Genomic DNA, 27,288 nt, shown 5'->3' on the forward strand with positions numbered 1-27,288 from the left:
GCCGAGTACAAGGGGAGAATGACGTCCCGGGATTTGCTCGAGAAGCATCTATGGATGCACACCAGCATTTTGGTCGCTTTACTCTCTCAAGCTTCTCCACATCCTTGTTGAATTGTGGAGCCCAAAACTGGACGCAGTACTCCAGCTGCGGCCTCACCAAGGCCGAGTACATGGGGAGAACGACGTCCCGGGATTTGCTCGAGAAGCATCTATGGATGCACGCCAGCGTTTTGGTCGCTTTACTAGCCGCAGCATTGCACTGGAGGCTCATGTTCATCTTGTGGTCAACCATGACCCCCAAGTCTCTTTCTTCTGTAGTGCTATCCAACGTAGCACTGCTGAGCCTTAGGTCCTTCCTCCCACTCCCACTTCCACTTCCCCTCTGCCGGCCTTTGCTGGGCGATCCCTTGCACCATAAAGACGATGCAGCCTTGCAGGGCGGCCGCTGCGGGTGACAGGAGAGACGCCGCCTCGGAGCAAGAGGTGGGGACAGCGGGGCTCACCGTGTGCCCGGCCTCCTGCAGAAGCTCCCCGGTCTCCCGCACGGCCCGTCTCATGCAAGGGGGGAGCAGGAAGTAGCCGTCGGTCTCGTAGTACCCGATCCGAAGTGGGGTGGAAGCGCAGAAGAGCTTGGAGCAAAGGGATTGATGGTTAAGGGGGATGAAGCCAAGACTGTAGTTTGGGGCTGGGCAATCGGAGTTCCCGGCCCCCGAAGTGGCGTCAGACACCGCCCATGCCCCGGTTCAGCAGCCACTGCAAGCCTGACGGCACTTGCTAGGTTTATGGCAGGGGTGGCCGTCCTGGAGCACGCGTGCTACAAACAGCACCAGCACAGGCAGCCTTTGTGCATGGCACATGGCAGATCGGGGAGGGAACCGGGAGTACAGTGACAAATAGGGCAAGGAGCAGTAAGCAGAGCAGAAGGTCGAATGGGAAGTGCAGGGTAGGGGGCAGAAAGCAAAGCAGCAGATCAGCTAGGGAGCAGAAAGTAGAGCGGTGGGTTGAATAGGGAACACAGGGCAAGGAGCAGAAATCAGAGCAGCAGATCAAACGGGGAGCACAGGGTAGGGACCATAGAGCAGAGCAGCAGATCAGGCAAGGAGCACAGAGTAGGACACGTGCAGTAGGGCAGCAGACCGAACAGGGAGCGCACTGCAGGAAGCTGAATGCAGAACAGCGGATCGAATAGGGAGCAGAAATCAGAGCAGCACATCAAATGGGGAGCACAGGGCAGGGAGCAAGCAGATCAATCGGTGCATGGGAACAGAAAGCAGAGCAGGAAGGAACACAGGCCAGGCAGCAGAAAGCAGAGCAGCAGATCAGACGGGGAACCCCGGGCAGGGAGAAGACCGCAGAGCAGCAGATCGGGCAGAGAAACGGGAAGCCCAGCTCCAGCTCCAGCTCCAGCTCCAGCTCCCGAGGTGCGGGTTCAAGCTCTGGCCTCACGCCCAGGGCTGCTGTCTGCTGCGGCACGTGGGTGCTGGTCCCCCAGGCTGAGGCGGAGCTGGGTGGGCATGCAGCCCCGCCATGCACACGCTTGGGCACACGTGCACCCTTGTGTGCTGCTGGGGCCGGAAGCTGCTGGGCCTGAACCTCCACGCGCAGGCGGGCCGTGCCCCTCGTTGCATGGGGCAGGCGCCGGGGGCCTCGGGCATGGCACAGCCCCCTTCCCTCTCCTCCTGCCGCCGCCCCGCCTCCCCCCACCTGGGCCGCCCACTGTCCCACATGGGAAACTGCCCTCTTCAGCCCATTCCCCACCGCTCCCACCCCCTTCCTGGCAGGAAAGGCTTTGCCAGCCAGGAAGGGAGGCTAAACCAGGGCCACGTGGGCAAACGCTGCCGGCAATTATCCTGCAGACGCTGATCTCCGAAAGCAGCATTTTTTGGCTTTCTGTCTGCGCTCGTGGCGTCCCCCTCCCTGCAGGGACGTACCGCATCTCTCTTGCACCATCTCCTAGCTGGAGAGGGCTTGTCCCGTACTACCAGGGCCCCTTCGGGTGCATGGCGCAGCAAGCTGCGATCTCGCTGGCGTGAGACGCTAGCCTGGCGTCCGCCCGGGAACCTGCTGCTCGCGGTCGCCGTCTCGACGTCACCGGGCCGGCGCGCTCCCGGGCGCCTTACCTTCTCGTTGAAGGGGATGGGCGGCACGGTGGGGTCCAGCTGGAACAGGGCGTCCCCCAGCAGCGCCCTCATGCACAGAGCCAGGCCGCCCACGTCCTGCGCCATGGGCCCGATGGCTCCCGTCACTGCAAGGAGGGAAGGACGCACATGGCACTGAAATGAAGGGGGCTGGAGGTCAGCCAGGAAGGAAGGGCGAGCGGCTGGGCCCAGCCTGGCAGAAGATCCTGGAGGAGACCGTGTACCAGGCATGGGCTTATCGAGCTCCTCTCAGCCCTCGTCCGATCAAACGCGTAGGGTTTGAACCAGTTTTTGCTGAGGCCTGAATTCTCACTCAGCCGCGCTCCCCGGGGAGTCATAAAAAGCAAATCCCAGTGTCTGCAATGCCCCATGTCGCCTCCCCAGCTGAGCCCGACCAGCCCTTCCCTGCCCCCCAGCAGGGAGCGTGCAGCAGGGGCAGGCAGGGGAGCGGGGGGAGAGGACGGCAGGGGGCATTTTCACCTGCTTCAGGGCATTAAAGACCTCCCCAGAGGCTCCCACAGGTGGTCTGCTTGGAGCAGGGGGTGCAGCATGGGTTGCCGCTCCCGCGCCCCACTTGGGGCAATTCTGGAGCCACCCCTATCCTCGTCCCCGGTTTTAAAGGAAAAATCACTGAGCGGGGACGTACCTGATAGGAGCCCTGGGACCGGGACCGTCACTCCGGAGAGGCTGCAGAAGAGGGGCACAAAGCAGGAAGAGGGTGCGTGGGGAGCCAGGCTCCGTCGTTATTTTGTAGGGCACTGCTTGTGTTGTGATCACCCCCCCGGACCCCGCCCAGCGCCGGCCGTGGAGCCCCCGTTACCGCATCCCGCTGGCAGCTATAGGAGGAGGCTGCAGCTTACAGCGGGGTGAGGGGCTGCAGCGTCTAAGCTGGCGGGTTTTGCAGGGCTGGATGAACCGGCCCAACTCTTTCCCGCATCTCTTCAATGAGACGTCGGAGGATAAGGGGGCGAAGTGGGCAGCAAGGGCTTTGGAGGGCTCCCACCGGCTTGGTGGGAAGTCAGTGGATTTGCAGTGGTGAGACCCGGGCACCCCGCGGCTGGAGCGGAGCGGAGGATGCGGGGCGCCGAGAGCGCTGGCCCCGAGGACGTCGCCGACTATGTCACGCCCCGCGTGGGAGCAGTGAACGTGACGCTGCCTGGCCCCGGTGACCCATCAAAGGTCGCCTGCAGCCTGCTGGGGCCGGAGCTCGGCACCTACCTGAGCCTCTTGCCCGTGGGTTTGAGGCCGCAGAGGCCGCAGAAGCTGGACGGCAGGCGGATGCTGCCTCCTAGGTCGGACCCAAAGCCCAGGATGGACCCCCCTGCGGCGATCAGCGCTCCCTCCCCTCCGGAGGAGCCCCCGGGGCTCTTGCGATGGTCCCAGGGATTCAGTGTCTGGCCGAAGATCGCATTGCTGCAGTCGTAGCTGGGAGAGAGGAGCCGGAGTCAGCCCGATGCTGGAAAGGCCCTGGCTTCTCCCCGTGCCCCCTAACCCCGAGGAACCTGCCATTTCCCCAGGGGCACAGCCCCTCACCCCCAGATATGCCAACATCCCTGTGAGACCCACACCCCTGTTGGGGCGCTGAGGCAGAAAGAGACATGGCAGAGGCCCAGGAAACGGTGGCAGAGCAGGGAATGCAACCCAAGCCTGTCCCCCACCACTGAAAATACTTAGTGTCGCCCTGCCCTACGTGCACGGAGATGGCAGCGCTTTTGTCCCCGGGGTCGCTGCAGAGTCCCAGAGAGGAGACACACATGCAGCGCTCTCTCCTCTCCCTCTTTCTCCCCGGTCTTGCCATTTCCCTTCGCTTCAAACAAAGCCCAGTGTCCACTGAATGGAGACAGGGGATATCAATCATTGCTGGGTATAGAAACGCTCGTCAGCTCATGAAAGAGCGAATCATTCAGGACACAAGCTCAAGCAGCAGGAGGCAGAGTCAATCATTGAACTCCCATGATAGCGGATTTACCCAAATCCTATGTCCTTAGACCAACGCGGCTACAACCAACACCCTGAAACGGGATTCATCCGGGCACAGGACTGTGAGCTGCAGGGCATGGGTAAGGGAGAACACGCAACGATGCATTACTTGAACAGGGACTGTGGGACGTTGGTGATCGCGAAGGGAATGGCCCCCTGATGCTTTAAGACCTGGACTAACACGCTGTTCTCCTGCTCCGGCGGGCCGAGGAACGGGGCGAAACCGCAGGTGGAGAGGTGACCCTTTGGGGATGAGAAACGACACTGGTTAGGGTTGCTGCATCTCCAGCCAGCTGCCGACTGGGGCTTCCTCTCATCACGGGGGGATAGAAAGCCAAGAGCCCCCGGGAGAGATTGTGTGGCCGTTGAGCGCGCTGGAGCCCTGTGCTGCTGGAGCCCCTCCATGCTCCCCCGCTTTGTGCCTAACCCCTGCCTGGGGGTAAGCGAGGGGTGGGCAGTGCTACAGCTGCTCCACATCTGCGAGCTGCTTCCCCGGGGCAAAGGACGCACCTTGTAGCCGATGTGGTCCTTGATGCTGACGGGGACGCCGTGCAGCAAGCCCTTCTCCTTCTGCCCCTGCAGGTCCCGCAGCTGCCCCTCGCACTCGGGGATGACGTGGCGCAGGCAGTTCAGCTCCCGGGTCACCGCCAAGGCCTTCCCGGGGGCGCGGGGGAGAAGCGTTCGTTCGTGAGAGCCGGAGTAGAGGCCCAGCAGACACGCGCGTGCACGTATGCAAGCACCATGAGCACGTGCGCTGTGTCCACACACACGCATGCGCACACATGTGCACCGGATGCGCACACAAACCACACACAGTATACACACGTGCACCAGACCCACGTGCACCAGACACACATACAAACCAGACCCACGTGCACCAGACACACATGCACTATGCACACATGCACACACAGGTGCACCAGATGTGCACACAAATCACACACGCACTATACACACATGCACTTATACGTGTGCACTGCACGCACCCATATGCATCATGCATATATGCACCATGCATACACGTGCACCATGCATACACGTGCACCATGCACACAAATTGCACATGCACACATGCACTATGCACACACATGCACTCCCACACATACCACATGCACATACACAGCACATGTGCACACACACACACACTACATGCACTTGCAAACATACCACACACAGAGCACACCCCCTTTACACACACACATATTCACACACAACACGCACATTCACACACGCACATGCAAAACACACACACACACAGAGTCAAACACAGTAACTTCCCGCAAAACCTCACGGTGTAGCTAGAACAAGCAAGCCAAATGGGTGGGGAATGGGAAGGTTTAGTGTCCCCATTTCACAGAAGGAAAAACCGAGGCAGAAAAGGCAGACAGTGGCTTGCCCAGCACATGGAGTAAAACACATGTCCCCTGAGTCCCTGCACAGAGTCTGGGTGTGAGCCCTGGCTTCATGCTGGCTGATACCACACCAATACATTTGCAGCCAGTCAGACCCACTTTGGATCTGCTCTTTAGCTAGCCCGGCTTGTCTTTTCCCGTGGTGGGATGAACCCCCTCCTCCAGCCCCTCTGCCTGCCCGCCCCCGGGCACCCGGCCCCTTCCAACAGACCCGAGGCAACAACAGACTGGGCATACCCTGCTGCAGCTCACTGGGGATCACCGCTCCAGCGTTCGCGTGGAGGGGAGCAGCAAGAAACCAGGAGACTGGGTTTAGGGAAGGAGGAGCATCAGGCGTCTCCCTGAGCCTCCAGGTCCTTGCTGCTATCCCTGACCTCTGTAGGGGCACGGCAGTGTGACACGGTGGCTGGCAGGTTGTCCTGGAGCCTTGGGCAACCACTTCCATGCTCTGTGCCTCGGTTTCCCCTTCCACCCTCAGTCATTTGAGGTAGTACTTGGGGAGAGACTGGATCTCAGTAGGTGCATGATGGTGCCTAATTCCCTGGGGCTTCAGCACGCGCGCGCATGCACACACCACCTCGAACGAGAGGCATCACAAACAGCTCCACCTCGATTCCTGTTCCGCCAAAAGTCCTTTTTCAGTAATCCCTCTTTACCAGCCCCAGAAGCTTAATCCACGAGCGATCAAATAGCAGGTTTATACGGTGCCCTTCGCCCCCGGGATCTCCCCGTGACCAAGGAGCCCACCACCGTGGCATCTGAGAGCACTTCGGAAATGCCGAACTTGTGCAAAGCCCCCAGGAAGGCAGAGAAGGGGAAGGGAGAATTTAAGCATTTCGCATCGAATGTTTTCTTACGGCGGCAGCTCACCTTGTCCACGTAGGTGTAGAGGACGCTCTCCGCGGACAGGGAGCCCTCCTTCAGCTTCTCAGCCAGCTCCACCAGCGGCAGGGAGAGGATGCGACTGGGATCGGCCCCTGGGTTCTGCACGCGTGACGCAGGTCAGATAGAGGTGCCCCCGCCGCCCCACACGCCCCGTCTCACCCCGTGGCAGCAGGTTCGGGCTGCCAGCGTACAAGCTACGACGTCTACAGACCCGGTGGCCCTAAGCAGTTCACAGCCCCATGCCTGCAACCTCGACCCGTGAAAGCTGCCGTCTCCATGCACGTTTCTGGGCACCCACCACCCCGTCCCTACGGGGAAATGTTACCTGCTGCTTGAACCGCTGAACGGCCTTCTCCATGCACTGCAGGCCTAGGTCCCGCATCCTCCTGGCCTCTTCCATCTTCTTCTGGATCCGTCTCCTCTGCATCCAGTTCAGCGCTGCGACAGCTGCTGCCGAGGCACAGAGCAGGGCGGAGACGGTGTGGGGATCGAGCTCCAACTCGGGCAGCAGGTGCCCGAGCGTCTCCTGGATCATGGTGAGACACACTCAGCTGTGGGGCAGCTGCGAGAGCTCGCGGGACGCAGCACCGGGGGGAAGACGGAGGCTGGGTTGTTTCACTCCACCCCTCGCCACCAGCCCGGAGCAGCTGGGAATGAAGCCAGCTTGCCCATTTCTCAGGTCTTGGATGATGCCCTGCAAGAGGCAGGACCCTTTTTTTGCCCATCTGTGAGAAACTTGAAGATGGTCCAAAGGTTGCAGGTTGACTTGTGTGCGGTGGGGAAATGATTGACTGGGAAATGGAGCCTTTGGCTGAAACCCTCCCCTGGGCCAAGTTCAAGGACCCTGAGGGCTGAGGAGGGGGTGTCGAGGCTTTGGGCTGGGGGCAGCCGGGGCTGTTGAGGTGGAGGAGTGAGGCTGTGGGATCTGCACTCTCCTCCTCTTCATAGTCTTGGACAGATGACTGCAAAGGGGGTCAAATGGCCCCTGGACACTCGGCAAGATTTGCCCCAGAGAATTGCCCTTCACTGAGTGGATCAGGGCGGGGGGACAGAGCACAACCGCCAGGCAGCGCCATGCACATGTAAGGCCGATGCCCCCCACGCCCAGGCCTGACCCCCCTCCTGGGGCACCACGGTCTCTCTCCGGCAGCGATGGCCATGCTCTTCCCCACACATGTGCACACAGAGTCCCATGAGAGAAGGGGCCCATGACATGATGGCATGTTGGTATTACCCAGAGAGGCGGTGCAGTCTCCATCCTTGGAGGTTTTGAAGCCCTGGGTAGACAAAGCCTTGTCTGGGATGATGAAGTTGGGGCTGGTCCTGCGTGGAGCAGGGGGTTGGACTGGATGTGACTCCTGAGCTCCCTTCAACCCTCATTGTCTGTGATTGTACGATTCTGCCTTAGGAGGGGAAATTCCCACAGTCATCGGGGGGAGGCAGTGCCCCAAAGACTCGTTTCCACCGGGGTGGATCCTGCCAGAGATAACTGCAGACACGTCAATGAGAGGGCGCTGGCGTAACCTCATGCTGGGCTGAACAGTGACCCAGCTGAACCTGAACCTCTCCTTAGGCCGGACGACTTGGTAGCCTCTATGGACATTGCGTCCATCTCCATCTGTCTACCACCCTCCTCATCACGGTATCCACGGTAGGTGGACACCTCGCCCCAGCAGCTAACAAGCGGGTGTAGCCACGCACCCCTGCTGAACGGCAGACAGACTTGCTTCTTTTAAAAGGAGCATGAAAGCTGTTTCTGATCCTTGGGAAACACTGTTAGTCAAAAAAACCACTGGGATAGGGTCTTCTACTCTGCAAAAATACGGTGCCTTCCAAGTGGTTTTTGCTAATCCTGGAACAAGGGGTGGATGGACCTCCAGCCTCTTTTTCTTCTCCAAATTTAAGGTGAGATGTAAAATTACAACACCTGGAGGAGGCATCACAGAAGAACAGGCATGTAGGGAGGCTTTTAACCCGTGATCTTCTGCACACTGCTTGGTAGTAGAGGATAGAAGAATCGCTCTTGCGTGGATCTGGGAATGCATGTTTCTGGTTTATTTTTTCTACAATGTTGGTGTCTTTTGGCTGCCACCAAGATCAGGGGCCTGCAGTGCTGGGTGCTGCACTAATGTAGACACCTGTACACAGTGGTCAGCGGTGTAGTTGTAGCCGTATTTGACATACCCAGTGCTGGCTTGTATCAAGCCGGCTTGGCTACTTAAAATAGCAAGGCCAGGCAACAAAAGCATTACCATGGGCTGAGGTCAGCACCCAGGGACCCAAATGCATCCCATCCCTTCATGGAAAATGGTACTTGGACATGTGAATACTGACCGTGGCGTGAATGCCTAGTGCTCGTGCTGTTTTTGCTGGTGTTCCTCTAGGGTTATTTGGCTTGGTGGCTCCTGGCTACACATTGACTCACCTACTCACATTTTGCCCTTTAGACTTTTGGAAAAAAATTAACAGAGACCAGCCTCACTGCGGTGGAACAGACTCAGCAATGCAAGCAAGGTTTTATTGAAACACAGCTGGGCTCCCCTTAGGCAAGCATCCTCTGAGCGGTCACACGCACTTCTTCTTCCTCCCACAGGCCAGCGTCTCCACCTCCTTCATGAAGCGGAGGCACAGCTCCTCCTGCCACGGCAGGGCCACACACTGCATGGCCACGGGCAGCCCCACGGCTCCTTCCACAGCCTGCAGTGGAGACAGGAGCAGCGTCATGTTACCCAAATGCCCCAGCTGCCAAGGGCTGCACAAGATTTAAGACACCAGTTAGGTCCTACTGGGCGTGTCTACACATGCATTTACTTTGCATTAAATTTACTGTGCAGTAACTTACTGCACAGTTAGCAGGTTTACGCTGGCGTCTACATGTACAGGCATTAAAGTGCAGTAATACTTACTAACTAAAGTTAGTCCTAAGTTAGTCCACACACACAGTGTTACTGTGCAGTAAGGTGTCTACACGTGCATTACTGCACAGTAACTAATTGGCCTACATTTGATACCTGCATGATGCAGGTATGAAATTTATGTCAAAGTCAGCATAAGTTGCCATATTTACTGTGCAGTACAGGCATGCACATGTAGACGCTGCCCATACTGCACAGTCATTTTTGGTTATTGTGCAGTAATTTGGGTTACTGCACAGTAAATTTGCACATGTAGATGCACCCACTGAAGCCTTCAGAACAGGCCACCGATGCCTGCCCTGAAAGCACAGGAGATGGACCAGCCTACACCCCATTTTCCCACGGAAGGGAAGGGAAAAACCAAGCAGATCTGACTGCAGTGGCTTCCTGAGGGAAGATGCCATTCATGGGCATGATTCGCAGCTGGTTGCAGTTGAGGTGGGACCACAGGACTTGAACCACAAGCAGCTCCAGTGAGAAAACTGGGTTCATTCTCTTGGATCCAGGGGCACTGTCTTGAGGACTGTTTATGCAAGAGGCAAGGATTTCGTAGGGTGATCTCTTTTATTGGATTGACTCTGTAGTTGGGATACAGTTAAAGAAGACCTAAGGAAGAATGTCTTACCTTGGAACGCTTGTCTAACTTCATCCCAATTACACAGTTGGTCCAATAAGAGAGACCCTTGCCTCTTGCATCGTTTCTGGACCATCATGGCTACAGCATCACTCTTATACTGCTTGTGGACAGTTTTAGCACGGCCAGGGGAAAGACATTTGAGTCTTCAGGAAAATGTCCAATAGAACGAGTATTCCCTACGGCTGATCTCTCCCATCCACACAGCACTTCAAGCTCCGGGAGCCCCAACCTCACAATATTTCAGCAGAGAGACTTTTATTAGGTCATTATTCTCCTTCCTATTGGCTGACCTGTTTCAGCCTTTTATCCCAGGGATCACGGTAATGCCCGTGGTAATGTTTCAGCTGCTCTTCATCAGCCTCCGTGACGGTGGTGACCGGCACGACCCCAGCGGGGAAGTTTAAGACGTTGTATAAGTTGGTGTAGGACGTGGCAACTGGAAGAGACAAATGGCAGAACATTGCCTGGCAGCTCAGCAGGGTTGTCTCATAGAGGTTCACAACCAACCCAGCGCAAAGGGTAACAGCTCCCGGACACATCCCTACCACACACCTCCACTCCTTTCCCACTGATCAGGGTGCCAGCAAGACCTCCCATTTGAGTAAACTGAACAGGGTTTGGCCCTTAGATGTTTCCACTCAAGTTTATGTTATTTTCCTTAAAGTCACCCTAAACACCACGGCAAATTAGAGAATCCAGCACAGAGAAACAGAAATGATAAGGGGTCTGGGAGGTAAGACTTAGGGGCAAAGGTTGAAAGAACCAGGGTCACTGAGTCTGGAGAGGAGAAGACTGAGGGGGGATTTGGCAACAGTCTTTAGATACCTAAGGGGTGATGTTAGAGAGGATGGAGAGGGGCTTTTCTCGGTGGCTGTAGAGGACAGGACAAGGAGGAGAAGTTTAGGTTGGAGATTTCTGGCTAAGAGGGTGGTCAAGCATTGGAACAGGCGGCCTAGAGAGGTTGTACAATCTCCATCCTTGGAAATTTTCAGACCAGGTTGAGCAGACACTTGGCAGGGATGGGTTAATCAGGGATGGTCCTGTTATGAACAGGAGGCTGGACTAGATGTGACCTTGCGAGGTCCTTTCCATCCCTACTTTCTTTGATGCTATGAACTGGAGACAGACAAGTGGGGTCTAGGCAACGAGGTCTGCTTGATACACAACGGCTTGTGGATCTTTGGTTTGGGCCAGATAAAGCCCTGTCCATCTTGAAAGGTCACCATCCTGATTTATTTCTTCGTACTGCTTGGCTGACCCTGAACTGCCAAAGGTGGACCCAGCTGGGGGGCTTACCAAAGAGCTTCCCAGGATATCCCTCATTAAAGGCAGGACCCAGAGCAGGACACAAAATGACACTGAGTTGCAGCTTCCTCCATTTAGCAATGAATTCCTTACGGTAAACCTAGTGGGATGGAGACCAAATGTAAACCAGCTGAGACCTGCGGGACACCACCATTAGCTTCAGTCCTGTGGCCAGGACATAGCCTAACTGGTTCCAGCTGAGCTGTGATAAGCCTCTGGACAAGTTTTGGAGAAACGGCTGGACAAGGGAGCAATTCTCCTCCAGGCCATGGAGCCATTGTGCAGCTCCCACGCCACCCTCCTGCGGCATCGTGCCAGCGGTTTCAAATCAGGGGCAGCTGGGGCAATGGGGTGGGTATCTGCTTAATGGTGACTTCCCAGCTTTGCTCTCCCTGGGTCCATCCTGCTGCATATTCAGCCAGGGTTATATACCCCGCAGAGGTAGCGTTGCATAGTTTTCCCCAACCTTCATGCCCTCATGACTGCGCCCTCCACAGTCACTGAAGAGAGCAGGGGTTTTGCTGCCCAAGGGACTGTGAAGCCCTGCTTGGCAAGGAGAAGAGTCCTTAAAGACAAACCCATGAAGATCAAGGATATGCCCAGTCCAACCCCTACCCAAGCGCACACTCCCCTGCAATCTACACCTCCCCATGCATCAGCCCTCCTGCAGTGGCCTAGTTCCCAGGGGAAAACGCATTTGTATAACATAATCCATGATCCATCCCAGCTGTGTGAGCCACCAGCACTTATACATTAACTCTCTCCCCCCAGAAAACCTCTTTGCTATTTACAGTGAGGGAAAAAGAAAAAAAGGAATTACCGCCAGGGCAGCGTCCTGCTTCCACAGGTTTTTCACTGACCTGGAAAAGGCACAGTCCTGAGATAAATAAACTTGATGTGTTTAGAGCACTTTCCTGGTCCAGCACACTGTAGAGATCTTGACTCGTCTTCCCACACCTCATCCTTGCAATGTGATGGGGCAAACATCATGTTTCCCCCCATTTGGTTCACGGATGGGGAAGGCCAGGCGGAGAAGGGAAGAACTGGCCTGCAGTCACAGAGCAAGGGAGTAGTGCAGGAGTTGGGTCTCTGTGCTCATTCATCCAGGTCTTTCTGGCTCTGAACGTAACCTGACCAGGGCCGGATTAATGCACAGGTGAATTAGGCACATGCCTAAGATGCGGGGGGCCCTGGTCCTTCCCTCCATGGCGGTGGCACGAATGGGCCCATTGGCCCCTTCCCTTTTCTTCCCTTCACTCCCACCAGCCTCACCGCCATGGGGGCTGTTTCTTAGCAGCATCTCCAAGCCCTGCTGCCCGCAGGCAGCAGCACCAGGTTGGGGAGGGGGGTCTCAACCGGCCTGGGGCCCATGAGTTTGTTTGCCTATGGCCCACTAAAGGGTTAATCCAGCCCTGAACTGGACCCAGTGTCCATTCAAGTCAATGGGCAGACCTTGTTCACCGTAGGTGTTGGCTTCGAGCTCTTAGGCTCTCAAGACACAAGCGTTATCGAGTTTGTTACTTGATGCCCGTGAGCCACTTCTGCCTGACTCCAGTCTCTCTGGAGTGGCGATTCCCAGCCGGGGCGCTGCAGCACCCCAACGTGCCTTAAGACCCTTTCAAGGGTGCCACGCAGTGTCAACGCCATTAGCGGCGCTAACGCGATTCACAAGACCAACCCAGAGATTTCAAATGGGAGTCCCCAGTGTGACAACTGTTCGGCATTTTCTGAGAGGGGCCTCGAACCTAATGACAGGTGCCTTGAGTCTGAAAATGTTGAGTGCCGTTGCTCTACAACCCCAAGTGCTGCAATGAGATGGTAGGGGCTAATCTCCTCTCCGGCAGTACGTGCAAGCTTCACAATATTCTTCCATCCGAGCTGGAAGAGGACTGTCATTCCTAGCACGACCAAGAAACCCACAAGCCATGTTTTTAACCTTTGCTGGAAACACAAAGGCTTTGCCATCCAGCAGAGCATCTAAGTGGGTGGAGAAATTCAAGCATTTAACAAATCCCACCAACACCCCAGGGGGGAAATAGAGGTTTATAGCTAACAAGAGGGTGGAACACTTAGTCACATCGGATGCAACCGCATGAGCGGGAACAAGCATTTCCCCAGGGACAAAGAGCAGTGGCACAATGTGTGCTGGTGCAACTTGTCCCTGGGAAACCCATGCATGCACGCTCTGGTGTGCAGCATGTTGTCCTCGGTGGGGTAGGGGAGGCTGGGATCGGCACCTGGGCTGGCCCCAGCAGCCTTACCTAGGATCCTGGGGACCTCCAGGGGTTGCAGTTTTGGCAGTCCCAGAGCAGGGAGTCTGGCTGGCACCTGGAGTGTGGCTTTGGCTGGCCGGGCTCTGGTTTCGGATGGTGCATGCTGTTTTTTTTAGGTGTAGGGATTTTTGACATGGGGATCTCCCAGTGTCAACCCCCCCTGCAAATTAGCAGCATGGAGAATGCCTGCAGGTGTGGCATATGTGGCGTGTGGCACTGCAGATGGGTTTGTGGCACCGAATACCACACGTGCATGCTCGTCTGGATGCGCCCATAAGGGCCAAAACCGAGCCAAGATGATCAGTACACCTGGAGGAAAAGGCCTCACAAATCAACCTGTAGGATCCCAGCCTAAGAAGAACACCCCTAGCCATAAGTCACCTGCACAGCAGGCTGGACGCTGGCATGCACCAATGCAAATTCTGCTTTGCTTCAGTCTTAGCAGCTCTTCCTCGATGAGCCGCTGCGAAAATAAAGTCCTTACCTGGTACAGCTGGAGACCATACCTCAAGCTGTGCATGTGTTTTATCCTGTAATCAGCCATCAACCACCCACCCCAAGGTCGGTGAAGCTGACACTGTTTTAAGATGGGATCATAGGAAAGTTGGGCTGGAAGGGACCTCATGAGGTCCTCTAGTCCAGCCCCCTGCTCAAGGCAGGATCATCTCTGACTAAACCTTCCCATCAAGTCGCTGCCTAATCATCTCCTGAAAATTTCTAAGGCTGGCAATTCCTGCATAGCCTGCTCCAAAGCTTAACCATCCTAATCTCCTGCCTAAATTTCCTCTGCTGCAGTCGGAGAGAGGAGAGCTACAAACCTTACTATCCTCCATGCAAGCTCCCCATCCCCGCACGCCTATTTGAACATGATGTTTAAAAGAAAACCTGCTTACCCAGCTCCACAGAGCGCTTTCAGATCTCCAGCAATTCGAGGATACTGGAAGGAAATAAAACGGTATATTAGCTCCATAGCGCAGCAGTCGGAGATGCACAGCAATAACCCAGCTGGATCAGAGATGAAAGCCACTGATTCACGGTCACCGTGATTTTTCTGTTGGACTCAAGGGTGCTTTGTCTGAGGGACTGAGAGCAGATCTTCAGCTGGTTTGATTTTAGCAGAGCCACGTCAGTTGACACCACTGAAGATCTGGCTCAATGGGTGAAAAAACTGGTAGTGAATTATTTGGCAAAATTCACCCGTTTTGCAGTCTCCTTGCCAAGTCCTTCGTGATTAACTCATCTCCCATTCAGCCCACGTAGGTTCATCACCATGGACTATCTTCCGAGGAAAAGACACAGGAAAACTGGAAACAGTCCAGCAGTGGACAACAGAAATGATCAGAGGATCTTTGAGGAAAAGTTGGAAGAATTGGGATTGCTTAGTGGGGAGAAGAGAGGGCTGAGGGGAGATTTGATAACAGCCCTCGAATACAAACAGATGTGCAAAGGATGGTGATAGATTATTCTCGGCATCCAAATGAAGCAGGACAAGAAGTGCTGGGGTGAAATTGTAACCAGGTTGGTTACTGGGAAGACCTTTTGGGTGTTTTGACACTGGAACAGCTTCCCCGAGAGCCTAAGAGTTTATCTACAGGGGGAGTTATCCCAAATGAGCAATGTCTGATTAAACTAATTTGGAACAAGACTTTCTTATTCCAGAATAAGATCATCTGCACCAGGAGTTAATCCAGTTGAAGGATGCACTAACTTTACTCCATAATATCTTCCTTGTATAAGCAAATGAGCCCGATGTAACTCACCACTGGTTTTAAGAGGAGAGCCAGAATCTTCTTCGCTAGAATCGGCAGTCTGTAACAATTAATCTGGGACTTCAAGGTGGGATCCACAATATCTCCTTCGCTGAAAGGCAACAGAGAAAACAAGATGCTGAGGCACTTCTTACCTATTGCAACCAATGTCAGTTTGATTGTATATGAATCCTGGTGAAATATGGAAATATGTTGTTATCTCCAGCTCAGCCCTAAACCAATATCTTTACACTGGAGTAAATCTCAGGATGGACAGATGGATGAAATGAGTTGACATAGCCTACTCAATGTCAATCTTAACTCCTCCCAACAAAGAATCGACTTCCTGTCCGAAACACATCTGTTGGATCTTCCACTTGCATGAGTAAAATAAATGGCAACTTATCTCTCTTGAGGTTTCCATAGGCATTTTGGAGCTCAAAGGCTGCGTTGCTTAGAGCTCTCTTGATAACACACTGCAGAGTCTACTTACAACTTCTCCAGCAAAGTGGAGACTCCATCAGAAAAGGTGCCTTTTGTGAAGAGCTCATCCACCGCATAATTGATCCGAGGGGGAGCAAAAGGGACCAGCTGTGTGACAAAAACAGCACAGTTCAAGAGGTAGCAAAGATGTGGGTGAAATCCCAGCCCCGCTAAAGCCAGTGACAAAATTCCTGTTGAGTTTGCTCAGGCTGGGAATTCAGCCTGGGTGACTGTGGTCACATCCACCTCTTAATCATGGCAATGAAAGGACGTGAAGCTCACATGAGGGGGCCCTCCATATTGTCCCAATGACATGGACTCATCGATGTTTTGGTCCATGTCCTGCTGAGCTCCAAAATCTCAGCGGCCTCACACTGCCCTGCACATGGGATGGAAACCAAGGAGTGATGCTCTTTCGTCTGCTAGAGGAGCCACAGGGAGTTGGTACTATCCACAGAGCCTACTAAGACCTTCCAAGTCAGGCTGCATACCGTATGCCCTGCTTGTTCGAGAAGCACTTTAGTTTCCTGGACAGCACGTCTCATGCTAGGAGAGGGCTGGAAATAGCCATCACCATCATAATACCCGATCCGGAGGGGTCTGGAGCTGGAGTACACCTGAAAGAAGAGATACCTTCACTTAGTACCTTGACCACTGTAGGTGCATTGAGTTAAAAGACTCTTCCAAGAAGCCCAAGCATGCAGAAAGATGCAGTGATGGGAGTGCTCATCATACTGTAGTCTCACTGGGAAGGCTCAACAAGGATTCAGTAGGTAACAGAGGGTCATTCAAAGGTATTGTGGAAAAGAAATGCAAAGGGGATAGGTGGGAAGCTGAAAAAGTATTCCTGTGTTACACCCTTGTAAGGATCTCAAGATACCCTGGTTAAGAATCATTTTGCTAGTCCCCATCTCTTTCACCTAGTGGAGAGGTATTGTATTGTGAACAGCTAGTTTGGGGGCACATCGACATGTGCACATTTACTGTGCAGTATGGGTGTGTGCTTAAATATGGTGATTTATGCTAACTTGATCATAAATTTGGTACCTGCATCATGCAGGTATCAAATTTATTCCCATTTTAGTTACTGTGCAGTAACGCACATGCAGATGCCTTACTGCACAGTAACACTGTGTGTGTTGACTGACTTGGGACTAAGTCAGTCCACACACCATGGTAATGCGCTTTAATGCCTGCACATGTAGACGCTGGCCTATTCCCGCTTACTGTGCAGTAAATTTAAGCTGGCATAAATGTCACGTATAACATGAAACATTTTCTCCAGTTAAAGAGAAACTTGAAGACATACCAATATGCTAGATGGCCTAGTGCCATATTATTCAGTTTAAGATAAAAACAGAAACAAATATAACTCTATCGGAATGCGCTCTAATATGCTAGGTTATATATTAAATTTAAAAAACACAGCAATCTAGGCCAAAATAGCCCAAAGATATTATTTTACTAGTCTGTAGTCATTATAGTTAAATGTTCATCTCTTACTCAGATTCGTAAAATAAAAACTAACCTTTTTGACATTGCATCTAACACTTGTCAGTCATGTGCACACTTGAGTCAATGTGCACCTGAGTTTAATATGACCAGGAGTTAAAGTCTTTAGCTAGAGCTAAAATAATGTGCAGGGCCGTGAAACAGATGAAAGGCATTACCAGGAATGGCTAATAGCAAAATGACAGATGAAAGGATAACTGATTTTTGGAACATCAAGACCATTAAAGAAGGAGAAAGGGTCATTAACACCTACAGAGTGGAGGGAAATTAGCAGGAATCAGGTAGATGATAATGAGCCGTGAAGTCAATTGACTCCCTCAGCACTTCCTGAATAGAAATGCCACTGCCCCTCCCAGGCAGTTGTGGTTAAAGTCTGGGGGGACCACTGAACACCCCCCCGCCCCCAAGATCCACCCCTGCCCATCATTATTTCCATGTGGGAAGAAAAAACATTGTAATACTCAACAGTGCCAACATGTCATCTGCCCAGGCCCTTTGCAATGCATTCGAATTGTGGGTATATTCAAAGCTGACATCCAAAGCCTTTCCCCACCCAGTACCACTGGCACAGTCTGCTTCTATTACCTCCTCATTGAAGGGCAGGGGTGGCACGGTGGGGTCCAAGCTGAATAACTCATCACACAGAAGCGCCCTCATACACAGAGCGAGTCTGTCCACATCCCTCGCTATGGGCCCCACCATGAAACTAACTGGAAAAGAAATGTAGAAGCCCACAATTTCAGGAAGCAAAGCATAGGGAGCCTGATTCAGGGATCACTGAAGTCATTAGGAAAACACCCGCCCATTTCCTCTGGGTGCATGTGAGATTCCTGGTATCTAAGGACATTAAACCTCAAGGTTCGTGTCTAAAAAAGAGGCTTAGTCAGGACACTCCAAGGCTGGGAGCTGACGTCCATAATTTGTCCCCGTCCCTGCTCCAGGCCCCCCGGACATCCTGGCTTAACACAAATCAAGATACTTCATCTGAGTACACTCCATACTCCAAGATGAGGCTTATCCCTTCCATCCTGGGACATAAGAGGATGCTTGTAGGTGAATTTTCTATCTTAGGAGGAAGACAACAACTCACCCGATCTCATGCCATCTATAGGACTGGCGAGACCCGAGACGCTACAGAAAAAGGCAAATGTAAAACAAAGCACATTCATGAAGTCAAGCAGTGATGCGAAGAACGTGCCGGAGGTCAGGCTGTGAAGGGCAGGTGAAGTATCCCAAAGAGGTTGCTCACTGCTAGAAGACTGTGGGAATTAGCTTGAGTACAGATGGCCTTCAGTTTGTGCAAGGATACCAATGGCTTCACTGCCTCTGGGTCTTATTTTAAGACCTTCACAGCTCTCCAGACCTTACCCACACAGTATATTTTCTGTCTCCTGATGGATCTGATGCAGTCAGTCATGGTTAGACATTCTGACTACGAACCAGCTAGCAAGGTGTATGTATCCAGGTCACCATCAAACTTGCATCTGACTTAAAACACTGCAGAAGTACTTGTCTGGAGTCTACATGGAAACAGAGTCAGGGCTTTCCTTGACTCCTAAATCATGACCAGGCTGTCTCCAGAGATCTCTGTTGCAGCTGCATACGTTAATGGAGGTGAAATCCCAGCCCTGGTGAACTCCCATTGAGCTTGCTGAATAATTTAACTCACTCATAGTGAGAGAAAGCTATCCTCTCTTAGCTTCCCTCCTTATGCATATGTGAACCAGTGCATTAGGCTGTTTTTAAATGGGTAAATTTTAAATCAGACGTCACTACTCGGTTATGGCAGCGTGTGAGTGATGTTGTAGCCAGGATAGCCCAGAAATTATGCGAGAGACAAGGATTATACAAAGGGCCCAATAAAAGCTGTCACCCTAAAGTGACTTGATGAAGAACGCCCTGCATTCAGGAGCTTGTCAACTCAATCCCAACTATACAGTTGGTCCAATGAAAAATATTACTCTGGAAATCCTTGCCTCTTGCACTTCACTGCTGGTCATTTTGTAGCTTGCTTGGAAACCCATGCCTAGCTGTTCCCAGGAAGGACTCAGATCTTGGCACGTACCTCAGCCTGTTGCCCATTGGTTTGAACCCGCAGAGCCCGCAGAAGCTGGATGGCAGGCAGATGCTCCCAGCAACATCTGACCCAAAGCCCAGGACGGACCCTCCTCCTGCGATCAGTGCTCCCTCCCCTCTGGAGGAGCCGCCGGGGCTTTTCTTATGGTTGTGAGGATTCACTGTCTGGCCAAAGATGGTGTTATTGCAGTCATAGCTGGGAGAGGTCCAAAGGGATAAGCTGGTTATTAGCATCTATTGGGGTGTTTGTTCAATCACCCAGCAAAACAGGGATTGGATCTTAGGGGAGACCTTGCCAGGACTGCTTGTAAACCTCTCTGACCTGCTCAGCTATGCAGACCTGATAAGACTGTCCATGCTGGGCAGGTCAAAGGGTAGAGGCCAGTCAAGAAGTATTCTCTGGGCCTTCCAGATTACAACTTACTATGGGCTGCCCCAGGTCCAGCTGCTGAACAGATAAGTCTTGTGGTCAAGAAGTCAAAAATCCAGGGTTGTGAAAGTCAGTCTGAGCTCAGAGGATCATCTCATCCTCATTAGGGAAGACTTGAGAACAAGTGCAGACTTTACTTATCGAGGCCCCTTTTGCTAGGCTGGTGACTGCCTCTATGATCTAATGATATGAGTGGGCCGGAAGAGTTCAGTAACCCTGAATAAAGAGCGCAGAAGTCTTACTTGATCATGGACTGTGAAGTGTTGGTCTTCACAAAAGGAATTGCTCCCTGCCTCTTTAAAACCTTGACTAATACACTGTCGTCTTCCTCCGGGGAGCCGAGGTAATGGATCAAGCCGCAGGGGAGACATGGCCCTGGGAAGCCAAGGGACATAGAGACATGGGCCACACATTCTTTGGATCTGCTCCATCTTTATCATTTTAAAAGCACAAGCCATTAGGAGCATAGCACTGGGATGGATCAGGTGGGTCATTGCGTCCAATCCCCTGTGACAGCAGGAGCTATATAAGGGACATTTCTCCAAAAGGGTTCACAAGGGTTCACTCTGGCCTCTCCCAGCTACAGCCATAAAGTACCCCCAACAAGCTGAGGATCTTTAGTACAAACCCCAAGAGCAGCAACAAAACCCTTGCAATAAAGCAAAGAAAGAGAGGAGGGGGCAGGTGGAGTGGGGGGCAAGGGCACTGCCCATGCATTGGCTACTGCCAGGGTGGTGGATTTGTTAGGTTGAAATATGATGATGGCCCTCGTTGCAGAGGGCTGTGCTTTGGGCCGCTGAAGTAGGCAAAAGAGTCCAAAGGGGAGAGGGAGGGAAAATCCTTCCTGACCACAAATCTGCTGATTGGTTTAATCTCTAAGTATAAGAGCACAATCTACCCTGTGTGTTGTCTCATACTGTTTGGAGCACCATCACATTCAAGCCAATCTCCATAGCCATAGCCACTGTCTAGCAGTTCAGAGGAAGGCAAAAAGACCTCAGAAGCCAAGACATTCAAGAAGAAAAATGTCTTCCTATCCACTGCAGGTACCCAAGAGAAACCCTGAAGCACGGGAATCCTATAGCTGGAGAGTTGATGATAGTGATGGCATATGACAGAACAAGGAGCAATGGGCTCAGGTTGCAGCAAAGGAAGTTTAAGTTAGATATTAGGAAAAGCTGTCTCATTAGGAGGATGGTGAAGCACTGGCACAGGTTACCCAGAGAGGTGGTGGAGTCTCCATCCCTGGAGGTTTTTAAGCCCAGGCTAGACAAAGTCTTGGCTGGGATGATTTAGTTGGGGCTGTTTCTACTTTGATCAGGAGGTTGGACTAGATGTGACTTCCTGCCATCCTTTCCAACCCTCATTGTCTGTGTTTTTATGATTATTGATAACACAACGCCCCTTTCAAATGTTCTTTGTGATGAGTCTACAATATAAGGTGATGAGGGTCAGTTGAAGGTTTTCCATCATCTCAGGAAATCCTGCTGTGTGGGACTGTGGGAGCAGCACTGAGAGACCCGAAGGACTCAAAACTCATGCCAGCATCGTCACTACCAAGGGGACTGACTCCAGTCCATCTGCTGACCCATATCTCCAGCCACACAGACAAGTATAGGCTCAAAGTTCAAACAAGCATGGGCTTGAGGGAGTTGTGTGTGACCACTAGGCTTGGTTGAATAAAAAATGCATGCAGGAGCACACACCAAGACCATGATGAAGACTTATCCAGAGTGGGTTCATCAGCCTCCCATACTGGTGTCCTGGTCCATGATGGGCCTCCTAGGTGCTAGCATGACACAGATTGATGATGATGGACACAGAACTAAGCAGCACACAAACTCTTGTTAGCAATGTTGCAAGTTCAAACATTTCAGGCAACAGAGAGCTCTGCCACTATTAAAAAGGATGTGATTTTGTATTTGTTTGTTTAGCATTCTTCATGCCATGGATCCTCCAAGGAAGCACATGCACCCCTGGCCTGATTACATACCCTCATGAATGACGCTAATTTGACTGGGACTCTACTGGAAGATTTGCACCTCCAGCTGTTAGCAGGCAGTGGTTGCTTTAAGGCCGTCACTCACTTGTTGGTACCGTTGGTTCATCTACAAGTGTCCTGTCGTCCTCAAAACAAGAAAACAGAGGGTCATTTAGAATCCCAATATTTACAAAAAATGGGTTGGAAAGATGGAAGCACCTTGTAGCCGATGTGGTCCTTGATGCTGACAGGAATGCCATACAGCAAGCCCTTCTCCTTCTGCCGTCTCAGTTCCTGCAGCTGCTCCTCGCACTCTGATATGAAATCGGTCACGCAGTTCACCTCCCGGGTCACTGCCAAGGCCTTCTCATGGACATAGAAAAGGATAGGGGTGAGTGGAATTAGGTAGGGAAAATCACATTTATTATTGAAATTGGTGTGTTCAGTGTTGCCAACTCTCATGATTTTTGGCATTGTTCTTAAAGCCTATACTTCAGGAATGTGAAAAAAACTTTAGACAATATGAAGAGGAAAAGGGTCCAGAGGACAAGGGAAGACCCCAGACAAAAGAGAAGTATATATATTTAGTAACAGGGGACCGTAGCCCTGTTATGAGGAGGCAGGGCTGCCCCTTTAAGACCCGCGTCTATAGGAACATCAAAGACTAGGAGGGTAGGGGTTAAAAGCCCAACCACCCAGGCCAGTCAGCTGGCGGGAAGGAGAGAGGGCTCTGGGCCCATATAAACCCCAGGGCTGAGGCTGGTGGGGGAAGACCTCTGCCAAGCTGCCAGGGGAAGGGAGCTCCTGCCTGGCAGAAGTGCTGTGGCTGCTGGCCACATGGCTGCTATGGCTAGCGAGGCTCCAGGAGTTGACAAGGTACCCAGAGCTGGGAGGTACTCAATACTTGAGGAGCAGTTTGGGGTTTTTAAGGAGTCAGAGTATGTCGTGTAGGACTTGTATTATGTTATGGCCCAGGGGGCTCATATTGATGTTGTTTTATCCGGTGGACTGGGCTGAGGCTATTGGGGGAGGAAGAGGCCTCATTGGGGTACACTACTGTGCAGAGCCCCAGTGCCAGGGGGTGCTATGACAGGGGGCAATCGTACCCCAGAACCAGGGGGTGCAGAGATGGGGGCGGACCCCAATGCCAAGGGGCACAGCAACAGGAGGTGGGCAGACCCCAGCACTGGGGGCATGGTGATAGGGAGTGAGCAGACCCAGTGCCCTAGGGCTTAGGTCAACATCTATATACCATCTATGAGGCATGGGCCACCATGCAGGGGAGGTTCAGAGCTGTGGATTTACTACCCCTAGCGTTGGGGTAGTAAATAAGCAGCCTCCCACCTGAGTAACATCATAATTATTGTTCCATCAACGCGTGGCAGGCGAGAAAGGTGGGTGGGCAGCCCAGAGACAAAGGGTCGGGCCTACATTAGACAGGCCCAGGAATGGACCCCTGTCACATATATATCTATATCTATATATTGATATATAATAGATATAGCTATATAATATGTGTGTGTGTGTGTATACACACACAAAAGAAAGAGCTAAGTTTTTCACATTCTCAAAGCATAGATTTTAAGAACAACACCAAAAATCATGAGAGTTGGCAATACTGTATGTTTGGCAGGTACGGAACGTATGGTGAACATAAAGTAAAACTATACTTGCATTGGCATTAGCTGATTCAACAAAACCCCCCCCCAACCTAGATTCACAAATGTAGATTCAACATATTGACCTGTCTCCCAGAGATCATGTGCTATTTGTAGTTTAGAGACATAAGAGGTGGGCACCTGCTGTTCATGCCTTTTGTACTATGATTTAGTGCAGGAGCATCCAGCACCTTGCCATGATGGCCTGGACCTCGACTTTCCCATCTGGGAATTGGGGATAACAATTCTGAGTTGCTACAGAGGGTCTTAAAGCACTACAGGCTTTGAGATCTCTGGATGGGAGGTGCAGAGAGGCAAACAGCTCTTATTATGCATCAATAGCTACGGTGTTTTGAAGCACTGACCTTGTCCATGTAGGTGTAGAGGATGCTTTCTGGAGACAGGGAACCTTCCTTCAGTTTCTCACCCAGCTCCACCAGCGACAGGGAGAGGATGTGACTGGACTGGACCCCTGGGTTCTGCATGGAGCATAAATATTACCACTGCAGAAGGAAGACGGTGCTACATTGGGTTTATAAGCCGTGTTGTGAATTTAGCCCTGGTGGAGTCGTGCTGCAGTCAGGAGAATGCCACAGGGATCCCAATGTCTGGAAGGGGCAGGTGGCAGGGTAGATAAGGCATCTTGCTGTTGCTCTACCAACATTCAGCTCAACTCTCAATCTGGGCTTGTGCCAGAGGCCACCCGCAGTGGGGCCAGCTACAAATGTGCATCAGGTCCCTTGGATGAAGCAGACAGTGGTGGCCAGAAGCGGTGCTAGCCGTCTCACGGCCTTGTGTGCTGCTGGTTACAGAAGCTGACCTGCTGTAAGCACCTTCCAGCCCATACTTCCTGCCTACGGGGCTTCACCACTCCCATCGTCTCCTGTTCAAGGAACAAACAGGCCAATGGCAATGGGATTGAACAGCAGCCTTCACCTCCCTGCAGGGGGGCTGCAAAGAGGATGGAGCTGGGCTGTTCTCAGTGCAGCAGACGACAGGACAAGGAGCAATGGGCTTGGGCTGCAGCAAGAGAAGTTGAGGTTGGATATTAGGAAAAACCTTTTAATGGGGAGGGTGGTGAAGCACTGGAATGGGTTATCCAGAGGGTTGTGGGTTCTCCATCCTTGGAAGTTTTTTAAGTCCTGGGTAGACAAAAACTTGGCTGGGATGACCTAGTTGGGGCTGGTCCTGCTTTGAGCAGGGGGCTGGACCAGACCAGTGGTTCTCAACCTTTTCTGTACCAGGACCCATTTGTAAACACTGATGGCCAGTCCTGACCTGGGAAATTGTTTAAGTAGAAAACAGCCCCTGGCCCTGCTGATGCCCCTCACTCCCAACCCATTGCCCTCTGCCCCCAGGCACCAGCCCCCCAGTGTGTGTGGCAGGGGGTGGGTGTATGTGGAGCATGGGGGGCCCCTAAGCAGCCTCTTTCAGGCAGGATCTCTGCCAGCCTGCAAGGGAAACCCCACCGCTTCCCATGATTTTCTCCTTTAAAGGAGAATTCATTTTTAAAGTTTGTTCACGACCCTTTCATATATTCTTGCGACCCACTTTTGGGCCATGACCTGAGGGTTGAGAAACACTGATCTAGAGCCTCCCACAGCCTTGCGCTCCAGGGTGGAGCTCAGAGGGACGATCCTTATCAAGACTGCTCCCCAGCACCGAGCCAGGCCGTGGGACCGGGAGAAGGCAGTGTCTCCCCTGCGTGTCAGTGACCTTCTCCTGACGGCGGGGAGGAAACCGGCTTGGATGTAGAGGGGATCGAAGATGGGCGGGGTGATGGATGGGTGTCAGCTGGGGCCAGGAGTCTGGAGAGACTGGGGCTTGGCCTATGGACCCTGTCTGAATGCAATATGCACAAGGGGGCCGAAGAAAAGTTGCACCTCCTCATTTTAGCAGGCTGGACATTGATACCGATCTTTTTACATCATGCACGTGTGTGTGTGTGTGTGTGTGTGTGTGTGTGTGGATGCACGTGCCTCTGTGTGTGTGCATGTGTATGTATGTGCATGTATTTCTGGGTGTGTGCATGTGTAGGTGTGTGCATGTATTTCTGGGTGTGTGCATGTGTGCCCACGTGTGTGCTTGTGCATGCGTGCCCACACATGTGTGCATGTATGCCCATGTATGTGTGTGCATGTGTGCCCGTGTGTGTGTGTGTGTGCATGTGCACTTCTCTGGACTTTAACCAGCCTCTACAAGAGACAAATGGAAATCCCCAGGTGCCCGCTCGCATGGGGACCAAGCGAGCGGGGCTGCTTCATGTGCTCCCAGCGCTGCAGCATGATAATGTGCGGGATTACTCATGCTAAGGCGGCTAGCCTCCGTTCTCTCGGTCAGTTTTATTTGTTCCTGATGTTATAATTAGATAACGTCTAGCTTGCCAACTGGAATAACGTGGGGGTGGGGGGAATCAACAATTGGGAAAGTCAAGGGCTTCATAATAAAGCCAAGTGTGACGTCTGACAGCTCAGTGTTTGTGCCCCCCCAGTTGAAATCCAGGGGTACAGAAATGCAGATTTCAGTGCTCACCTGCACTGGGAAAGAGGGATAAAATTGAACCTCAAGGCAACATACTGGAGCCCCAAGCACAGTGATCGAGGCTCCTTGGTTATGCTTGGGACACAGTAGTGACAATTTGGAGTCTCAGGTTTCTGCTCTGTATCTTGGCCTAATAATCCTGCCTAGACTGGGTTTTACATCAAGGAGCAGATCAGCGCTTAGCTCCTCGGCTGGAGACAAATAGTTGCAAACGGATCTAGGAGGCAGCGCAGGGTCCTTTTACAGAGGGAGTCGGAGCTGATGGATGGGGGTGAAGTGGATGAGGAGGGGTGAGACACGAGCAGGCGGAAAGATTTAGTGCAATGCTGAGGCTGAGGTTGAAGAGGAGCAGATGCCCCGTCCTTCCCGGGGTCCCTGCATCAAGCTGGAAGGTAAGAAACCCGCAGCAAACCCCACACGTCAAACGGGGACTTTTCCTTCCCACGCTCAGAAGCCCTGGATCAGCTGGTCCATGGATTTATTGCTCTGTTTTGCTACCAAGAACCTGGCCCCATCACGTCCTGAGGGCAACCTCGTCCCCGCCCCTCGGGGGAGACTTACCTGCTGCTTGAAGAGACGAGCAGCCGTCTCCATCTGAGCCAAGCCCCTCTCCCGCCACCTCCTCGCCTCTTCGATCTTCTCCTGGATCCATCTCCTCCTCCCCCAGTTCAGCAGCAGGACGGCTGCAGCCGAGCCGCAGAGCAGGGCGGGGATGGTGCGAGGGTCCGCGTCCAGCTCTGGCAGCAGCTGCCTCAGTTTCCCCTGGATCATGGTGAGCCCTTCCCTTTGCCCGGGACCTGCTGTTGCTACTGCTGCAGGCTCCAGAGAGCTCCTGACGAGCGGGAGGCCGGAGCGGGATTTGCAGGGATACTCTAGTCCCGCCTGGGACTCATGAGCAAAGAGCAATGGGAAAACAGAAACGTTTACACAAGGGGAAAGGACCTCCGGGAAACCAAATCCCTGCTGTTCAGAGAGGCCCCTACAGGTCCACTTGCCCCAGTGGGGCTTTCCTTCCAGGCTGGGGAGAGACAGGACACATAAACCGGTTTAAGGGATCAGAAACAGGTTTAAACCTGTAACAGAACAGATGTTCAGTGCACATAAACTGGTTTGAAAATGGGAGAAGCCGCTTTGAGATAAACCTGGTTGAATGAAGGATCAGATTTACGTGATTTGGATCAAGCCAGTTTATGCAATGTCTGTCCCAGGCCCCAGTGAATCAGCCCTAAATAGAAACACAGGGGTAGGACCGCTACCCAGAAAGGAGGCTAGCTCTTCCTCCCTGTGCAACACAATATGAACCACCCAGGGGCA

The 27,288-nt window shown here is 52.8% G+C and overlaps 2 protein-coding genes across 2 annotated transcripts in view; both read right to left on the bottom strand.

Moving 5' to 3' along the window:
- LOC109307432 (vitamin D3 hydroxylase-associated protein-like) overlaps positions 1–7,130 on the bottom strand; it is a 13,659-nt gene extending 6,529 nt beyond the window's left edge. Inside the window, exons 1-8 of the mRNA XM_019531361.1 lie at positions 6,741–7,130; positions 6,401–6,514; positions 4,629–4,772; positions 4,228–4,361; positions 3,357–3,563; positions 2,785–2,825; positions 2,121–2,245; positions 504–629 (exon numbers count right to left, since the gene is read on the bottom strand). Coding sequence (XP_019386906.1) covers positions 504–629; positions 2,121–2,245; positions 2,785–2,825; positions 3,357–3,563; positions 4,228–4,361; positions 4,629–4,772; positions 6,401–6,514; positions 6,741–6,950 — 1,101 coding nt within the window. The 5' untranslated portion in view covers positions 6,951–7,130. The remainder of the gene's footprint in view (positions 1–503; positions 630–2,120; positions 2,246–2,784; positions 2,826–3,356; positions 3,564–4,227; positions 4,362–4,628; positions 4,773–6,400; positions 6,515–6,740) is intronic.
- A 1,767-nt stretch (positions 7,131–8,897) lies between these two features.
- On the bottom strand, positions 8,898–26,963 carry LOC109307433 (vitamin D3 hydroxylase-associated protein-like). Its single transcript, XM_019531362.1, is given in 16 exon segments — positions 8,898–9,112; positions 10,258–10,403; positions 11,264–11,372; positions 12,093–12,132; positions 14,439–14,482; positions 15,306–15,405; positions 15,787–15,884; positions 16,268–16,393; positions 17,874–17,998; positions 18,379–18,419; positions 19,354–19,560; positions 20,037–20,157; positions 20,160–20,169; positions 21,995–22,138; positions 23,799–23,912; positions 26,536–26,963. Coding segments are annotated over 16 exon segments (1,767 nt in total). The 5' UTR covers positions 26,746–26,963; the 3' UTR covers positions 8,898–8,980.
- Between the last annotated feature and the right edge of the window lie 325 nt (positions 26,964–27,288).

This window comes from Crocodylus porosus, unplaced genomic scaffold, assembly GCF_001723895.1.
Source record: "Crocodylus porosus isolate Cpor-Errol unplaced genomic scaffold, CroPor_comp1, whole genome shotgun sequence".
NCBI lineage: Eukaryota > Metazoa > Chordata > Crocodylia > Crocodylidae > Crocodylus > Crocodylus porosus.